The 20,649-nt window shown below is 36.0% G+C and overlaps 1 protein-coding gene across 1 annotated transcript in view; it reads right to left on the bottom strand.

Moving 5' to 3' along the window:
* Window positions 1–20,649, bottom strand: part of CNTNAP2 (contactin associated protein 2) — a 2,193,843-nt gene that overhangs the window by 1,237,527 nt on the left and 935,667 nt on the right. The window contains exons 6-7 of the mRNA XM_043463954.1: window positions 6,340–6,543; window positions 1,784–1,968 (exon numbers count right to left, since the gene is read on the bottom strand). Of these exons, the coding sequence (XP_043319889.1) occupies window positions 1,784–1,968; window positions 6,340–6,543 (389 nt within the window). The remainder of the gene's footprint in view (window positions 1–1,783; window positions 1,969–6,339; window positions 6,544–20,649) is intronic.

The following is a 20,649-nucleotide window of genomic DNA, read 5'->3' as shown; positions in this document are numbered from 1 at the left end:
TAGACTCAAGCATTTTCATGTGCACTATCTGCCAATATTTGCAGTGTCTAAGGAAAGTAATCAGGCAGTAGCTCTACAAAGAGAAGGAAGTTGTGTCTCTCCTGACTCTTTTTTAGTCAATTTAAATTTCTTTCTACGTCTCCCTGACAAATATGTTTCAGGCATTTTAGTCCACAGGTGAGGTTCTCAAACGTGGTATTCTATCTAGAAGGGCTCTGAAGTGTTGATGAAACTGCTGACCATATAGGAGGCATTGTGTGTATGAATATTCATAGATTTCACTGCAAACTCAACAGGGACTATGATCCCAAATTTTTAATTCTGTTTTTTGAAAATTGGAATTGTGTTTGCCCATTGCTAATGTTTTAGGATTTCTCACCTCTTCTAGGGTACTTCAGAGTTTATTAATAGAGAATGAATAATTCATCTTTAAATTCTCTCAGACAGTAGGAGATAGGTCACATTAGCCAAGATTAATACTAATTTAGAGAAGATAGGAATTTGGGGAATTTTCATATTCTTTGCCTTTGAACAATCATTTTCACTTTAAAGAGATGTTTTTGGAGGGGTAATTATTCCCTGATAACCTTACATTTATTTTAACGTCAATAAAGTCTCTATATCAAAGTTTACATTGCATATTCCATTCTAAATTTCTGTTTAGAAATATATGTAATGTATTCATATTACAGGAAATTTAGATTAGAAACTATTTAAACATATAAGGAAAATAAAAAATACAGTTGTAAATTCTGACTTTTCACATACTATTTTATGATAAATACATTTTATGTTCTAAAAGATTTATGGGTAGATATCAATAATATCACTGACTCAATGGACATGAGTTTGAAAAAATTCCAGAAGATAGTGAAGGACAGGGATGTTTGGCATGCTGCCGTCCATGGGGTTGAAAGAGCTGGACATGACTTAGTAACTGAAAAACAGCAATCAATAGCACACATATATGTGTATATACACATGTGTAATTTCAACATTGGGACCAAGGCACATTGAAATGGCACAGCAAAATCATAGGGGTGCCCCAGTGATGAACCTGTTTTTACAGAACTTTTATTCCTACTTATGATTAACATTTTTAATGGACACTTTAAAGTTAAATTGCTCTCCAAAAAATTATTTTTAAAAAACCTTATATGCCTCGCAGTGTATTATGAGAATATATATTTTTACCAGACCAATATGGTCACTGATTATTTTTAACCTTTAGTCATTTGGAAGGTAAAAAATATCCTTTTATTTATGAACAATCTCTTTAAAATAGTCTGTATTTTTATTTATTTTATGACATTTATATCTGAGAAAATAGAACTTGTCAAAAGAACTATCTATAGTCATGAATGTATAAATGGTTTAATGTAGGATTTCTTATGCAATGTTTTCTAATAAATATTAGTCAATCATGTACATAACATACTGTATATTATCAAGAACAAGCAATTTATAATTACCAATAGAAAGATTATGACTTAATTTAGTCTGGTTTTGTTAAATGGCTCTGATAACATAATAAATGGTCCTTTTCTTCAAATATATGCTACTTTGGTTCCAAGTTTTAAAAAATATTTCAATAACTCATTAACAATTTAAATTTTAATAAAATGACCTATATTAATAAATCAGGTTGTGAAGCTGTAAGTTTTCTTTGGAGAATAAAATGAAAATGGTATATGACGGTATATAATTAACAATAATTCAACAAGACAGCATGAAACTGAAGCAGTCACTTGATGCATGACAAAGTACACATCCTCACGTTTACCTCATAGTCCAAATCCAGGTAGTCGAACTCCCCGTTGGTGCGGAAGTGCTGCGTGCTTCTGTCCAGGGTGAGGTTGATGCTCCGGCCCTGGCGCTCAATGACCACAGAATGCCAGTGGTGGTCATCCAGCAGACTTCCTGTCATCACGGATGTGTGGCCGTATATGGGGCCAAGCTGGTTGCTTCCTGAATCACGTGAATGGAAAAGGAACCAGGTAAAGACACCAGAACTCTATGTCATCTACTATACCACGGGCAGACGTTTTATGGCATCTCTGTCTATTGTAGTTTACATAGGACAACCATTATGGAATGATATTTAAAAACAGTTGCATATTCAAACTACATAAAAGCTATTAAAGATGGAAAAATCTCTGTTCCCTTAAAAACCGCGAGCTTTATTATTTTTTTCAATTACTGAGCCATGAATTCTGCTAAGTTTGGTATATTCCTTATGAAGTCAGTGCCCCGTGGACTCTGGAGCCAGAGTCCCTGGATTCTGATGCTGTTCCATCACTGGCTTGCTCCATGATTCTGGCCAAGGTGACCTCTCTCTGAGCCTCTCTTTGGTCATATGTAAAAAGGGAAAAATAATAGTACCTGCTTTACAAAGTTGCTGTAAGGATTAAATTAATCTGTACAAGCAAAGAACTTATTTCCTGACATACAGTGAATGTTCATTAAAAGTTACCTGTTAATTTTTATTATTGTTGTTGTTGTTATTATTATTATTGGTCAAGAAAATACAAGATGACAAATGTTTTCTGATTCCTAAAGCCATAATCTTAAGTACAACATAATATTTAATGTCATGGAAAATTTACTCAAGTTATACTTTAAAATAAAAATCTGCAAAATTACATATGTAGCATTAGTTCAGTTTTGAAATAAGATCTCCATAGCAACAGGACTATAAATAAGAGTGGAAGGTTGTGAGAGTCTGAAATATTTATTAAGGTCATCTCTGGATGCTGTTTACATATTTTATACCATTTTCTATTTTGTCTAATAAAGCATTGCTTTTTATGGTCAGGCAAAACTAAATGCTATAAAATAGAGTATTACTTCATAATAAATAGCATAATAGAAATAAACACATGATTGACTGAAGAATTATTTCCTTTTTTCACACTTATGATGCTAATATACCTATACCTGACATTTTCTATGGATCTCCTATATGAATTTTTTTTTTTCCTTTTGGTGATGAAATCAAATGTTTCCCTGTGACTGTGATTATGACTGTGTACGTATGTAGGGATGGGAAAGGAAGAAAGAACAAATTTAAGTGAAAGAATACATTCAGTTTTATTACACTAAATATTTAGACTAGAAGACTAAGCAGTAGCTAGATGTGCCTGTATTAAGGAAATAGCATTGAAAGTGAGAGTGGATATTTGAGTGGATGTGTTTCCATGGGCTGTCATAAATTTGTCAACAATACTCTACGTAAACTGCTTTCCAATGACATGGTAACGATCTTTTTGTGTGAGGCCATATGATCAGTTCTTCTTTCAGAAGAGTAACATCTCACTCTTACAAGGCCCAATGACTTTTAAAGGCTACTCTGTGTCTTTCACTTAAAAAAAAAAAAAGGAGAAAAGTTTGAAATAATAAATTACCTTAGATATGATCCAATTTTATAAAGAATTAATATGTAAAACATTAATCACTCATTTCCACCACTAAAAATACTGTGGTCGAGTTCCTCCAGACATTTTTTAAAAATTATATACATATAATCATATAATTCATATACATATAAAATATGGATTTAACATTTATAGTTTGCCTACTGTTTTAATTTAATGCTGTACAATATTCCCCAAATTATTCACAGATATTTTAAACACATACCAATGTATTTCTATGCGTGAAGCTTTTTTCTTTCAATATTTGTTGTTGTAACTAATATTGCAAAGTATACATCCTTGGACAGAAATTCTAGAGCTGTTTCTTATTATTTCTTTATGATTACTGAGTTGAAATATATAGAAAATCAAAATATCTGAAGATATATTATTAAATTTGTTTTCTTGAAATATTTTTAGGATAGTACAAAGAATCCTTTTTATTGCATAACACACCAATACAGATACTATCATTTTTAAAATTTATTTACTTGCTTGAAAAAATTGGAATCATTATTTTATTGTATATTTCTTTCATAGAAAGCTTGATTGAGCATTTGGTGTTTATAGACTATAATTTTTCTGCAATGAGTTTTCCTTACATTTTTTTGCCAATATTTTCTCATAAAGTCTTAGTACAGTTATAGAGTGGAATGAATTTTCATTCAAGAATGACATTAAACTTCTCTATTTGAATTTTCCTAGGTTTTGGCATGCATTTTCATTTTATGATTTTAATATAAAAATTTAAATATTTTTGTGTAATTTTAAAATCAGCTTTTTTGGATACTTTTCTTGTTTATGGAAACTATTTTTTCTATCAGATAAGATTTTGAATGTGAAAAGTTTTATAATGAAGAATAATCTTTGTAGACACTATATTATCAACTGAAAAAAACTAACTGAATTTGTATTTTTTGGTATACTACTGATTTTCAAAGTAATAGAAGTTAATATATGGGAAACAAGCCATATTTAAGAAAGTTAGAACCATGTTGATAAGAAAATCAAATAGGCAGGATCTCTTTGTGTTCTAATTTTCAGTTTTATAGCTTTCCATTGGGATGCATTTAACATGCAAGTTTTAGTTATTGATATAATTTAGATTACAAAATCTTTATAGAATCCTAAAATCACTAAACATAAAAATATGGAATATATGATGCCCTTCAAACAATGCTTGAATAAATTCTGAAAATGTTAGGTCAGCAAGAAGAGGATAGATATATTATTGATTTGCATAAATTGTAACTCTGAATATCAGTATCTGTCTTGTGGACCTTCCCTTTAGTTTTAAGTAAATCTTAACTACATTATCAAAATACAAACATTTATTAGGCTTGTCCACTTAGAAACAACAACAGAAGCCCAAAACAAAATAGTAACTCCTTCTTTGAGTTTCATTTCATTCTCTAATCAGCATATTATTTCTCTGATTCCTTCATTTCTCGTGATTATACTTAAAATATTCATTTGCACCCTTTTCATCTTTTCTTAACTGATGACAATAAAACTACTGTTCTTTCTATTTTAGTGAGAGGACATCAACAGTAACCACTATGCTGCCAGTGACCTCCCTTTTCTGTTTTAAGTGACTTCCACACAGTAGACCACAGAGGACAGCCTCTTCTCCTTCCCTGGTCTCTGGGATGCCATATACTCATATTTTCTCCTGTTCACTGTCTCTTCTCCTCAGGCACCATGTAGCACCTTCTCCTGTCAATACCACACATGGACCTCCCTAATAGATTCTCAACTTTGATGACTAACAGGCCCCTAAAATGCACCATGTTCCAACAGATCTCTGCTGCTGCTGCTGCTAAGTCGCTTCAGTCGTGTCTGACTCTGTGCGACCCCATAGATGGCAGCCCACCAGGCTCCACTGTCCCTGGGATTCTCCAGGCAAGAATCCTGGAGTGGGTTTGCCATTTCCTTCTCCAATCCAACAGATCTCTAGACTTTCTCTATTGGAAGGAATTAGTACTCCTCCGTTAGAAGAAACTGAAGAGAAAACAAGGCTTTCTGTATTTCTAATAATGGCACAAATGTCTATTTGGAACTCAAGCCATACCCTAGGGTTATTCTTTATACATTCCCTTTCTTTTTTACTCCATACTCAATTAATTACAAACCATACTAACTTTACAACCAAAACCGTCTCCCAAGTGAATCTATTTTTCTATATCTTCCCGGAAAGCCACCTTCTGCAAGCAGTGGCCATGTCTCAGTCACACCAGGCAGAAGTCCAGCTTTGACTCTCATGTTCATGCAAGCATTTTCTCTTACAGAAGTCTCAGTACATTTCTAAAAATAAGATCATGAGGCCATATAGTTTAAAGTCTACCAACAGGTTCCCATTCATAAAATAACATCTAATTTCATCTCCTATCCTATGAATATCTACACTAGCCTCCTCATCCTGTTCCTTGGGCAGATCGGGTCTTAGTCTCTCATGAATCTTTCTCAACTGCTTTGTCCCAGATATTTTCAGGACTTGTTTTTGTCATCACTGAAACCTCATCAAGAATATCTTCTTGGAGAGGACTTTCCTCACTACATATTCTAATATTTACCCCTCTTGCCTATACAGTATCCTTTATCATATCAACCTTATTTAATTGATTTAATGCTACTCATCAGTATTTGAGGTCATTTCTTCTGATTTAGTTCTTTTAAAATAATAGATTATGCAGTGTCCAGCTGTATCCCAGATGCTAGTATGGTACCTGCATAGAACAGGTGTTTAATACACATTTATGAATGAGTATGTATATAAGTAGATATCAAACACTGTGAATTAAAAATGAATTGACAACATAATGTGAACTCTTTGTATAACTTACATTTTAAGGATTAAAGACCATTAGCATTTAACTAACAGAGATACCAATAAATGGAAGGAATGGTGTCAAAAGTCAGAACATACCTAGGTTTAAACTGAAGACCAGCTTGGCTTTTTTGAGTTCCAAAGTAATATAATCCCCTTGCTGTCCTTCCCCGTGCAAGATTACCCCTTCACTTTCAGAGGTTTTAAATTTCAAGGCAATGACATCTTTCAGTGTTTTCATCTTCTTGTTTCTGAATCTATATGGTAACACAACATGGCCATCGAAGTTGATAACATCAGCCCCTAAAAGAAGAAATAAATAACATTTTAGTTTTGTTATTGTACGTTGACCTTCAGTGTGAAGTATATCTTCTTCCAATCAGTGTCCCCATAAATGAATAATGACAAAAAAAGGGTTTTGAATAAATGACAAAAAAAGGGTTTTTTCTTGAAAACTCTTTAGTCCTGGGTTCTCCTTCTCTTTCTATTTTTGTTTTATTTGGTGTCCTAAAGTGGATTGTATGGAAAGGACTTGTAAAGAATGATGATAGAAAGCCCTTAACAATTTAAAATTCTTTCTTCAACTGTAATACTAATAACAAGTTCCATCAATGACTTATATGCCTCAAAATTTTGACTTAGAAATTTGGAGTTTACCTGAAAATGTAAAAATGTTAATCCCTGAGATAGTATGAGATTTTAATATTTTCCTTCTTAAACGAGGCTAAGTGTTCATGATTTTAAATACAGATTTTGCTAACAAATTTTATTTTCTATGACATAATAATAAAGGATCTTAGAAGGCAGAGTTTGTGGTATACTCATTTTCTAATGTTTTTTTTTTTTTATTCTATTACAATTTCAGTAAACTTAGTGGTAGTACCTAGAGTTTATGGTGAATTGAACTTTAACTTGCTTTATCCCTTGCTCTTAGGGTTCAAGTCTGTTTCAAATTCCTTATTAACTCCTTGCATTTCCAATAGAGAAGTGTGCTGCCCATGTTATCAACTACTCTGAAAAAAGACAGTCTCACCCATATATGATTAGACGAACACAAATCTAATCTATGCTATGAGAAGTTGTAGTTTGATCTTAGGGAATTTCATTGAAACATGAAATTATATAAACTTATACAAAGTATGAACAACTTTTTCCCACCCTCAGAAACAGAGGATGGTGGTCAACAGTATAGTAACTGTTTCTTATTCACACCAGAAATAGAAAATGAAATGATCTTATTCATTACACACTGTTGGTTCAGGGTGGCCAACCCACGGGATGGGTCAGTGATGAACTGTAATCATTCAGATCAAATTTTAAGTACAAATAGAATCTTAGTCACCCTAAACAGACCTTTTTCAATAAAAATACTTTTAGGTTTTAGTATTAAGTTCTAGAAAACCGAGTCACATTGGCTCTAGAAATGATGATGGTGTGTGTGTTCAGTTGTGTCCAGCTCTTTCTGACAACATGGACAGCAGCCCGACAGGCTCCTCTGGCCCTTTCCAGGCAAGAATGCTGGTGGAGCAGGTTGCTGTGTCCTCCTCCAGTGGATCTTCCCAACCCAGGGATCGAATCCGTGCCTCTTGGTCAAACCTAGTCACATTGGAAACCTCAGGTCAGTTCAGTTGTGCCCAACTCTTTGTGACCCCATGAATCACAGCACGCCAGGCCTCCCTCTCCATCACCAACTCCCAGAGTTTACTCAAACCCATGTCCATCGAGTTGGTGATGTCGTCCCCTTCTTCTCCTGCCCCGAGTCCCTCTCAGCATCAGGGACTTTTCCAGTGAGTCAACTCTTCACATTCAATAGCTCTAATTATCTCAGGATTATAAGCCAGGATGAAGCCTGACTCTAGTTTGGGGTAAGATTGTGCCAAAGAACCCAAAGAGAGACATTGGAGAAAAAGTAACAGCAAGTTGAAAACCTGACATAAATATCTTCTCATCACACATCCTAGTTCTCTTGTTAGCTTCAGTCATCCTGGGGGATATTTCGGATCCTGATAACAGTAACAAGAGCTTGCTACATCATGGTGGTGAAGGTGCAAAGGTATATTCACTCTCTTTTCTGTGCAGTATTTTCCAGTGTAAGTTTAGCTCTTAACTAATGCTATAAAGTGAATTGTCATGAATACACTTATTTCAAATATTGCTTAAAAGTATCTTTAAGTTTACCCTTCAAATCAATAGACTTTGAATATTTTAAAAATATATCTTGTTGGCAAAAACATTTATGTTTTTAAGTGACAGTTCAGAGAATCATTGCATTCTAAAAAGTTCACAAGGAAAAACATAACTTTGAACTTTGTTTTAATTCTCACAGTCAATTATTTACTATAAGACTTCATACAGTCATAAAAAGACTTTCCTAATCAACGGAATTCTGTTCTGAGACTGTGAATCACAGAGGTTAATTTTACTATGGAGGAAAAAAAGCAGACATTAAATTTTGGCTTCTGCTAACACTGCAAAGCCAATTAGATTTTAGCTTAATCATCTATACTGTCACAGCTGAATTCCAATTGCACTATCTTTATCATCTGTGATGAGAGATAAAACAGAGAAAAAGTAGAATCTGATTATCAGATCCCAGGTTGAATTTATAATTCAGCAGTTGGCAGAAATTACTTTTTGTCTTGCAAAGTGCATAAACAAAAAAGTCAGAAGGAGGGAGTAAATTCTAAATCCCAGAAAGTAATTCTGCAGTCAGTTTCATATCAGTGACAGTTGAGTAACAGACACGTCATCATTTTATATACCTCCAATATATATTAATTGACAACAAACATTCCCCATTCATCTCTTAGGAAGTAAATGTTCCCAGAACTTAGACAGAGGAAGGAATTCACCCCTCCTATATTTTCTCCTAACTCAAAATCTACATTCAGTTTTGGGCACCGAATAGTGATTTATACAAATGTTGATGCATTTCTTCCCTAGTTTTATGCAAATGAAAAAGTGACAGGAAGGACAAGCATTGTTTCTTTCTTCAGACAGTCCTAGGATATTAACAAAAACATGAAGACATGTTATTCATGAGGATCAAATCTCATCTTACAGGAGGTCAGTGGTCAGCTGAACAACACCTAGTGCTCTGAGCCAGGTCTCTCACCTTACCACATCCAAGCTCTTCTTCCAGGAATGGGTTAAATGCTTGCACAAGGTTAGCATGTGGATATGAACTCAGAGTTGGCTTTGAAACTACAAATTCCTAGAAGTAATCTATGGTATATAATTTATACATAAACATACACCATACACTTTTAAGAGACTCTCAGATATTGTAAAAATCTATCAGAGTTTAGTTCTTTTTTCTACAACATACATTACAATTTCATTTGACAGCTAATAATACATTGTGTTTATTCCAGGACAAGCCACCTTTCCCCCCTATTTCCCTGATTGCCTTTCACTCCTTAGAACAAAGTCTTCTCTGCAGTGATTAAACGTGTGGTTGAGCTGTTTAAGCAATCTGAACTACAATATGGCTAGTCAAAAAGTGAATGCGAAATCAGAGTGCATCCCTGATGTTGTTTCTAACAATAACTCAGAGAGGTTGGAGTGTGCCCAAGTCATCAAATCATCATAGTAGAGAAAGCTTTTTCTCGTTTATTCCATTGTTACTTACCCTTTAGTTTCTCTGAGTTTGTAGACACTCAGATGAAATATTTTGGAAAGGTGTTTTTCATCTAAAGATTTTACAATTTTAAAAAGTGCCCTTGCTAATTTTTACTACAAATGTAATATATGTTTATTGTTAAAAAGAAGTTAAACAATATTCTTAAACAATAAGAAATTAAACAATACATTTCCACAGAATGTAGAAAGTGAATCCCCAAAACAAGAGATCAGCAGTGTTAACTGGGTAACAGTTTGGTGCATCTTTCTAGATTTTATCTATCTCTCTCTCTATCTTATGTATGAAATGATCTATATATTATTCCATATACAAGTGTGTGTGTGTGCGTGTGTGTGTGTGTCTATTTAGAGAGAGGGCGGGGAAGGGAAAGAGAAAGGAGAATGTAGTTTAATTATGGTTCGAAATGTGTTTCTGGCAATGTGGAAACCTGAACGTTTTAGTAAATTAATATATTTTAATGATCTTCATGCAGCAAGGTACTTACAATAAAGAAAGAATGTATGTAATTTGAAACATAATTTATTTTATTTATTTGAAAAAATTAGAATGTATTTGTATACAGCACCACAAAGTAAACAAATAAATACTTAGGAAATACTTTTGTTTTCTCTTAAATATTTCCTTATAGAAAGCTGAGAATAATAGGAAGATTTAAACAAGAAAAATAAAAGAACAATACTATTTTCATGAAATAACCACTTACATTTCTTATTATTTTAATGTGTATATATGCAGTTTGGACAAGGAAATGGCAACACACTCCAGTATTCTTGCCTGGAAAATCCCATGGACAGAGGAGCTTGGTGGGCGACAATTAGATACATAGAAGGATCATAGTCCATATAGTTTTGTTACTGAACACTATGTTGTTTTTTTTTAACCTCATTGTTTTCTTCCAAATCAGGATTTTAATTAGCTAAAAATATATGATCATTTAGATGTCTGATTTCTTCAGTGAAAATCTGTTTTACAGTTTTCCTTTTAATACACTTTTTATTTTAGAATAATTTTTGATTTAAAGAAAAGTAGCAAAGATAACAGTGACGAGTTCCTACACACTCTCCACCCAACTTTCTCTAACATTAACATTTTATATAACTGAGTACATTTGTGAAGTCTAAGACATAACTTGGTTGTTGTGGTTTAGTCACTAAGTCATATCTGACACTTTTGTGACCCCATGGACTGTAGCCTACCAGCCTCCTCTGTTCACCAGATTTCCCAGGCAAGAATACTAGAGTGGGTTGCCATTTCCTTCTCCAGGGGATCTTCCTGACCCAGGGATCAAACCCACATCTCCTGCATCACAGGTGGATTCTTTATGACTCAGCCACTGGAGAAGCCCCTAGACATAAGTTAGGTATATCATTATTCACTGAAATATAGACTATATTTGGATTTCACCAGTTGTCACAAATTTGTTTGCTTGTTTTTCCTATTCCAGGATCCAGTCCAGGATCTCACATTTCATTTTTGTTATCATCAAAAGTAGTGTCTGACTCTTTGCAACCCCATGGACTGCAGCACACCAGGCTTTCTTGTCCTTCACTATCTCCCAGATTTTGCTCAAACTCATGTCCACTGAGTCGGTGATGCCATCCAACCATCTCATCCTCTGTTGCCGCATTCTTCTAATGCCTTCAATCTTTCCCAGCATCAGGGTCTTTTCCCAACTCAGGGTCATGAGTTGTCTCTTCACTTCAGGTGGCCAACATATTGGAGCTTCAGCTTCAGCATCAGTCCTTCCAGTGAATATTTAGGGTTGATGTCCTTTAGGGTTGACTCGTTTGACCTCCTTGCTGTCCAAGGGACTCAAGAATCTTCTCCAGCACCACAATTCAAGAACATCAATTCTTTGGCACTCAGCCTTCTTTATGGTCCAGCTCTCACATCACTTATTTTCCTGAAACTCCTCCAATCTATGATGTTTCTTCAGTCGTTCCTTGTCTTTCACAACTTTGACACTTTAGAAGAGTGCTGGTCAGGTTATATTTTGTAGAATCCCTCTCAGTCAGGCTTGGTCTGTAGTTTTCTTAGGACAAGACTGGTCTTATTCAGTGAAAAAAGCTCAGAGTTGGCGTGTCTTCATCACTCCCTATCTGGGGGGGCACAATGGCAACATGACTTTCCAGTAGTGATATTGATCAAGGGGACGTCTGCCGTGCTTCCTCACTGTAAAGTGACTACTTTCCCCTTCCCATACTTCATTCTGCAGAAGCACATCACCAAGTCTGGCCTATGTTTAAGGTAAAGGGGATTAAGTTCCACCTCCTGGAGTGGGGAGTATCTTCATATGTTACTTAGAATTCTTCTGTAAGGAAGATTTCTTATATCTATTCATTCATTCCAACAATTTGGCCACCTGATGTGAAGAGCCGTCTCCACTAGGAAAGACCCTGATGCTGGGAAAAATTGAGGCCAAGAGGAGAGGAGGGTGATAGAGGATGAGATGGTTGGCTGGCATCACCAACTCAATGGACACGAGTTTAAGCAAACTCTAGGAGATAGTGAAGGACAGGGAAGCCTGGTATGCAGCAGTCCCTGGGGTCAGAAAGAGTCAGACATGACTTAGTAGCGATTGACAACAATCATTCAATCATGTATTTATATAATTATGGGACTGTGCATCTTTATTTCTCCTTTGACTTTCATTCAATACTTGCTCAAATGGCCCCATATTTTTAGCCATTGGGAACTCTTTGAGGTTGGCCCCTTTGTGTATCAGGATTAGCCCCTGTGGCCTTCCCCTTCCCTTCCTACTCCTCCCCCTTTCTTCTCTTCTTCTTACACCTCAGCCCCCTCCCTCCCCCTTCTCTTCCCCTCCCCACTCTTCCTCCTCTTCTGAGTCCTCCTCATCCTCTTGCTTCCTCCTTTCTCTTCTCTCTTTCTGCCACTATATGATGCCCTAAGCTCATCTTGCATTTTTGCTGCCCCAGACCTACCATCAGCCATTTTCCCAAGGAACCACCATTTCTTTTATTGTAGCATGGCACTGAGAAGCTTGCAGCTATTTCTTTTTTGACTTTGTACACAATAAATTTTCTACAAATAAATACAGTTGTCATCATCTATATGATCTATTCTTCCACAAAATAAATAAATTATTCAATGAAAAGGGGTAAAAATTCATAAAATGTTAGTTATCTATTTCATAAAGATTTACAATGATTTTGAAGCTTTTTTCATTTTAATCAAATGTTTTTGCATAAACAGCGATTTTTAAAGGCCATAATAATAATTGCTAATATGTATTTAAGTGATTACTGATTACTACTTAAATATGTTGAAGTGTTTGTTAATATTTATTCATGTGGTAATGCATAAAGGTTTAATATTTGAAAGTAATTTTTGTTTCATTATCATGAAATTAATATGTATTCACTGTAAAAATTTATGTCATATAAAATACAAAAATAAGTCAATTTAAATTAGTTACAGTCACACTACATAGATAGCAAAATACTTTTTGTACATCTAAGTTATCTATGGTTTTCTACAAATTCAAACATTTCTAAAATGAACATTCTTGCAGTGAGATTCCTAAGCACTGGAATAATTATTTCCTTACTTTCCATTTCCAAAATGCTTAAAGCACTTTAATTGCTTAAAGATATCAGTAGAACGCATGTTAATGAGTTACTATGAAATCTATTATGTAATGTATATAAATAAATACCCAAGTCACATTCAAGAGTTTGAAATACATCTCTGAAACTAAAGTTGAAAAACACTGTAAGTTGGAATTTGCTAAGTTTTACCAGCTTTTACATAGATGCAAATCTACATATTCTTTGTCTCTTTTTAAAATCAGTTGTCAACATTCTAGATATGTTGACCTTTCTCTGCAAAATACCATGTCACCACCTTCATCTCTATATTCATTCACCACCCTTCTTCTTCATAGCATTTATTTCTACCTAACATATTATTTGGAAAGGCTCACTTCTGGGAAAAGATCCTGATACTGGGAAAGATTTAAGGGTAGGAGGAGAATGGCGGTAACAGAGGATGAGATGGTTGGGTAGCATCACCAACTCAATGGACATGAGTTTGAGCAAACTCTGGGAGACAGTGAAGGACAGGGAAGTCTGGAATGCTGCAGTCCATGGGGTTGCAAAGAATCGGACACGACTTGGCAACTGAATAACAACAAAAAAAGCTCAGTACTTAGAACAGTGCCTTAGTCTATATTCATTAAGTATTTGTTGAATGATTGCATGTTCTCATTTACATTCAGTGCATTAAAGTATAATAAACACTATTATTTTAAATTTGAATCATAAGAATGGAAGAAATTTCAAGAAACACTCTGTTCACTTTGGTGCCATATCTACTAATAAAGCGAAGGTTTCAACTGTTAGAGAAAAAAAAAAAACGGTGATTTTACACTACATTTTTTGTGGCAGAGGGAAAAAATTCATGCCATTATTTTTGACTTGGTGTTATCTAACTGATAGACATTAACTGGGATAGAACCTTGTCCATCTCATCACGTATGCAGACTGTTTCTACTTGATTAATCTCCTTCTTCTAACCTGCTGCCCTTTTCATTCAATATATCTGTGGTTTAAATATAAATAAATAGTTAATAGATCCCAAAAGGTCAATAACAGCTAATTTAGAGTAATAGGAGCAAATGAGCCTTCTTCAAATCCTTTGAAAAATAATCTAGAGATAGACTTCAAAAAAATCACTTCTATTTGGGGAAAAATAAAACAAAATAAAAACTGTAAAGGCTCTTTCAGGAAGGTCAGTGTCTCACATTTTGTGCAATATTTCTCTTTAAAATGTGTTGCTTTGTCCTTAAGTGCTTGATAGCTTGTGATAGAGTAACAACAATCACATCAGAGGTGTCTGATATCATTTATCCATAGTATTTGGACTGTGATATCCACATGGCCTTTCTACAGGCATGTCTAACTCCACTTGCTCAACACATAATTCTTCCTCTGGGCTTATATCCATTATACGATGACTCAAAACAGAGCTCTGGGCCTTTCTTTAGCTCCTCCCTGTCTTGGGGACCTACATTCTGTTAGTTCCAAGTCTAATGAAAATTAGTTCATCCATGTTTTTCAAACACATAGCTGACTTTTTGCATGCACTGCCACCAGGTTCCCATCACCTCACACACAGTCCATTGCATTAGCATTGTGAATGAGCAACTCCCGCCCTCCAGTTTTATTACCCTTAACCCTATCCCCCATACAGAAGCTAAAAAGATCTTTTGAAATAAACTCTTCTACTGAAAAACTCTTCAGTGTGGCCTGCAAGGCCCTAAGGGATACAGTTCCTGCATTCCCAACACTCTCCACTCTCCACCTTTTAGCTCCACCTTGTAAACCTCTTGGATCCCTTGCTAATTTCACCTAATTTAATTTTCCTTTCCTCATGCTAAGTTCACTTCCTTCAATGAACAGCTATTAAAAAAAGAACAAAACAAAAATTAAGTTTATGCTTGTTATTATTTGAGCATCTTCTAAGCTTCAGATAAAGCTTACCTACTAGACAAATTCCCTTGTGTCAATAGCCCTCATTCACAGAGGTTTCCCAGGTGGCTCAGTGGTAAAGAACCTGCTTGCCAATGCAGGAGATGTGGGTTCGATCCCTGAGTCAGGAATATCCCCTGGAGTGGGAAATAGCAACCCACTCCAGTATTCTCACCTGGAAAATCCCACAGACAGGAGAGCCTGGCGGGCTACGGTCCATGGGGTCACAGAGTCAGGCATGACTGAACACACACATCACCCTTAGCTATTTTATCACAAAACTTCTCATACTGAAATTATCTCTTTATGGATCTGATTTCCTCTGTGGACTAAACTTTTCTAAGGTATAGCCTCTGGATGAATTCTTCTACTTTGTATTTCTTAACACAATAAACACTTCTCTCTTTTTAAATTTTTTTTTTTAATTTATTTACTGTTTGGCTACACCACAGGGAATGTGGGATCTTAGTTCCCCAACCAGGGGTCAAACCCATCATCCCTGCAGTGGAAGCACAACGTCTTGTCTAAACCACTAAACTGTCAGGGAAATCTTGATAAACACTTCTTAAACTTATTTAAACATCATTGATATTTGAGACAACATGCAAAAGTCGAATTCCTCTGTTCCCACCTTCCTTCAAAACCATACCTGGTGCAATGCAGTCTGTTCTCTGAAGAGTACAGACTCATATATGATTTAATGACATGCACTTACGCCAATACCATGATTGTATATTTCTGATATAAATAAATAGTTTAAAACATGAAGTGCTTTCATTACACTCATTCTGGAGTTATTTTTAATAAGCCAACAATTAAAAAAATTTGACTATAGTATGAGTTTATATATATTTGCCTTTTAACTGAATGCATTTAAGAGAAATGGTCATTTACATACACAGAGGACATCAGAAAATCAGAGTGATCCACTTCAGAACAGGGTCACAGTTCTGATACATCTAATAATACAGAGGTAATAAGCAATTTATGAAAATTAGCATTAAACATTAGCATAAAATCTATTTGCAATAAATCCATATTGAAGCTATTCTTATTTATTTTTATAAATCAAAAAGTCAAGCAAATTAGACCTGTCTTCTCTGTGATAATACTACTGTTTACTGAAAAGAGCTCTACAGGTTTTCACCATACACAATCTATTTTTCTGCTAAGGAAAATACTATCTAGAACTATAAGTACTAAGTTAATCTTCCACAAATGGAGAAAGGAACCAGACATCAAGAAATTCCCCCAAAACGTTTCTTAATAAGAATTAGTCTCAACATTTATCACAGATTTTTTAAAATCATTACTCAGTTAAACTTACTTCTTCTAGTTACAAGAAAATACTGTTGTCAGTGTTGGATCCAAATTTCATTAGTAAATTGGCTAAGGGATGGTAAGTTGATTTAGCAATGTGTTTTGAAGCACTGTTTTCCTGGTAATTTTTACAATGCTTAGGAAAAGATAGACAATCCATAAAATATGAGGGGAATGGTGAAAGAGGTGTCACATCCTGGAAATTTCTCAGAGCTTCCACTTTCCCCTCAATATTAACCATGTCCTCCATTTTCTGGAATTTCCCTGGTGGCTCAGACGGTAAAGCGTCTGCCTACAATGCGAGAGACCCAGGTTCAATCCCTGGGTAGGGAAGATCTCCTGGAGAAGGAAATGGCAACCCACTCTAGTATTCTTGCCTGGAAAACCCCATGGACGGAGGAACCTGCTAGGCTACAGTCCACGGTGTCACAAAGAGTCGGACACGACTGATCGACTTCACTCACTCACTTCCGTTTTCTGTATGTTGATGTGTTGACATGCGGGACCTTGCAGATGACTCCCAGAGTGAGCCAGTTCCTAAGGATGTTCTCCAAATACAAACCAACCAGTCAAGATTCCACAGCCTAGCTATCTCCTCTCTCTGGCTCTCACCCTCCAGGGTACTATTCACCTGCCCTAATCACTCCATGGTCAGGAATCAAACAACCAGGGACAGGCTCCCTGTCCCAGAGCCTCTGAAATTGTTCAAACTAGCCAATCCTTAACCAGCTTACTTGGCCTCACCCATTCCTTCCTGTGGAAACCACGGTGAAGGGTTTTTCCCATCCTCCCCCCTCCCTCTCTGCCCTCCCCATTCCCCCCAGGGTGGACCTGCCCTCTCCTCCTCAGAACTTTAATAATAAACTACCTTTTCAATAACAGTTGTTTTTTGATATGCTGGCCTTACTATACCTTAAATTTCCTATCAATATACCATATTTCAAGATACCCCTGTTGGCCTTGAAATGACAGAAAGAAAGTGAAAGTCGCTCAGTCTTGTCTGACTCTGCTACCCCAAGGAGTTACACAGTTGGAGGAATTCCCCAGGCCAGAATACTAGGTGGGTAGCCTTTCCCTCCTCCAGGGGATCTTCCCAACCCAGGAATCAAACTGGGGTCTTCTGCACTGCAGGCTGGTTCTCTACCAACTGAGCTATCAGCTTTCCTATATCTCAAATAATCTATATTTCAAAATATTTTCTACAGAAAATCCTTTTATTATGAATAAGAAAAGAAATAGAAAAAAATTGGCCAAACCAAAAAAGAAAAAAATCTTAAGATTATTGGTAAGAGTTATCCCATAGATCTGAAAAAGCAAGTGAATTTGATAAATTACTATGAAATGTCTGATATCAACTGGCATTCACTGAAATATCTTCTACACCCATGTCATTGTACCAAGAAAGTGGGACTATTGAGGAACAGAGGTGAGTTTTATTAAAGAACTAATAGATGAGCTTCTTTATTAAAAGAAAATTAAAAAAAAAAAAAAATTAAGATTAAGAAAAACCCAGACAGATAGGGGAAGAGCATATGCAGTTTCCTTAAAGAGCTCAGTAGTTCTGCATGAGTTTGATATATAAGGTTCTGCTGCTGCTGCTGCCAAGTCGCTTCAGTCGTGTCTGAATCTGTGCGACCCCACAGATGGCAGCCCACTGGGCTCCTCCATCCATGGGATTTTCCAGGCAAGAGTACTGGAGTGGGCTGCTGTTGCCTTCTCCAACATAAGGTTCAAGAGTCCCGAAAGGGTTCGAATTGGAAGATGAAGAGTCTACTGCTTCATATGGAAGATACAGGTCTAAGTGTGAAGTGATGGTATCCTAAGGGGAAAGTGTAGGACCAGATTTGCATCTTGGAAAGATAACCCCTATGTTGATGTGGCAGAATTGGTGGGTTAGAAGACAGTGCAGAAGCAGAGAGAGCAAAGACCTCCCTGAGAGCAGCTAATCATCTAATCATGTTGATAAAGGTTAGACAAAGCCAGACACAGAAGATAACTATGTCATTAAAGAATGCAAAGCTTTCTGATGATGCATGGTTGATACTCAGAATTTCAAAGCACTTAAGGCTTCTATAGTGATCGAAGGATTTCAGATGAATATTTACAATCATGTTTTTCTCCAAAGATATGACAAACCCAATACCATAAAAGCATTAGGGATTTTAATGGAATTGAGATTTCACTAAAAACAAACGCAAATGTCAAACATTCTTCTTTGAAATATGTTATATATATGGATTCACTTATTTTCACCACCTTTATTTTTAGATGGAATCTTTAGATGCCATCTTTAGCTATCACACATTTTAATGCTTTTTCTTATTAAATTCCATACCTTAAAAATTCACATGACTCTAAAAATGTAAACTATTTTTTCCAAACAGTAAACACTTTCCCAACAACTACAGTTTCCTGGACAAGCAGCAGTCTGTACTAGGTGACTAGTAAAGGCATCATTTTTATTTATTTTACTTTCTGTACTTTCCTGAAAGCCCAATGAATTGGTACAAATGATTTACACCTACTGGCAAGAGATTGGGACATATGTTTAGAATGTTTTGAGTATATGCATAGGATGTAGTACATCACAGCTTCATTTTATTTTTGGTTTGATTTCACATACCTTTGGGTGAATCTTTTATCTCAACCATAAAATAGGATTAATAAAGCTCAGAATGTACACACGTTGTAACATAATGTGTTCTTTCCTCTCCGTTAGAGCAGTTGGGTCCCGTCTGATGAGATACTAAATGGTACTCTGCGGCCCCACCATCAACACACATCAGTGAATCGGGCATTGGAGGGGATCTGATTCACTGTGAACATGGGTGCTGTCCATTACTTCCTGACACCCACATGCCCACTGAGGCCCCTGTGAGCAGGCTGAATTAATTCATTTCCATAAATGAGCAATGCTCCCACCACTTGTGCAGAGAACCAGTCCTGACAAGGCTAAAATAATTGAAGCACCTGAAATGAGAACATCACTGGTCAGAGGGGATAGCAGTTCATATACATCAGGGATGCTAGCTTGTAAAACTCGTGTAGCTACACTGATTTGTGTACGATTTTCTGACTTCTGAGAGAGATAAGGGTAACAGAGAGACTGTTCTCCTTGATTAAAAAATGAACAGGGAAAAGATGCTAAGTTAGCATCAATGACACTTGGTCCTGCTAGTGGGGAAACAACAGGGAGCATTTGGGATATAATTAAGGGTATGGGGGAGGTAATTTCTCTCCACCCGGGGCAAGCAGAAGCTATGCAGCAATTCTGATGTCATTCAAAACAATCCATTTCCTAGAAAAGTTAGAAATCCAACATTGTAATGAATGCCCTCCCTTCTATTTTTAAATGTTGAGCAGCTGCCGTGGGGCTGTATTAAGCAGAGACTCCTAGCTAGTACCCTCCAGCTAGGTTTGGTTTGGCCACACCTTCCTTTGGGCCTCCCACGTGGCGCTAGCAGTAGAGAACCTGACTGCCCATGCAGGAGACGAAGAGATGTGGTCACCTCTGGGTCAGGAAGATATCCTGGAGAACGATCCTTGCTGGGAGAACCCCACGGATAGAGGAGTCTGGCAGACTACAGTCCATAGGTTCACACAGAGTCAGACATGACTGAAGCGATTTAGCAGGCACAAATCCCTTTAAACTTGAATACTGTCAAAGTATAAGACTAAACAGATCATAATAAGACTGAACAATCAAGTTTATTTTTCATGATATCATAATTTACCTGTGAATGACCACAGCATGTATCGACAAGGAAGTTTATTTCTTAAAAAGCAAATTCCTTGGAAAAGATGTTGGATAGTGTTAAATGGAGACTGAATGATTTAAAACATAATTTTAATGGTATTATATGATACAAAGTATAACATTCTATGTTGTGTTAATTGCTCAGTCGTGTTTGTCTCTCTGTGACCCCATGGACTGTAGCCCGCCAGGCTTCTCTGTCC

Source organism: Cervus canadensis, chromosome 3, assembly GCF_019320065.1.
Source record: "Cervus canadensis isolate Bull #8, Minnesota chromosome 3, ASM1932006v1, whole genome shotgun sequence".
NCBI classification, from domain to species: Eukaryota; Metazoa; Chordata; class Mammalia; order Artiodactyla; family Cervidae; genus Cervus; species Cervus canadensis.
This window is presented reverse-complemented; position numbering and strand designations above follow the sequence as displayed.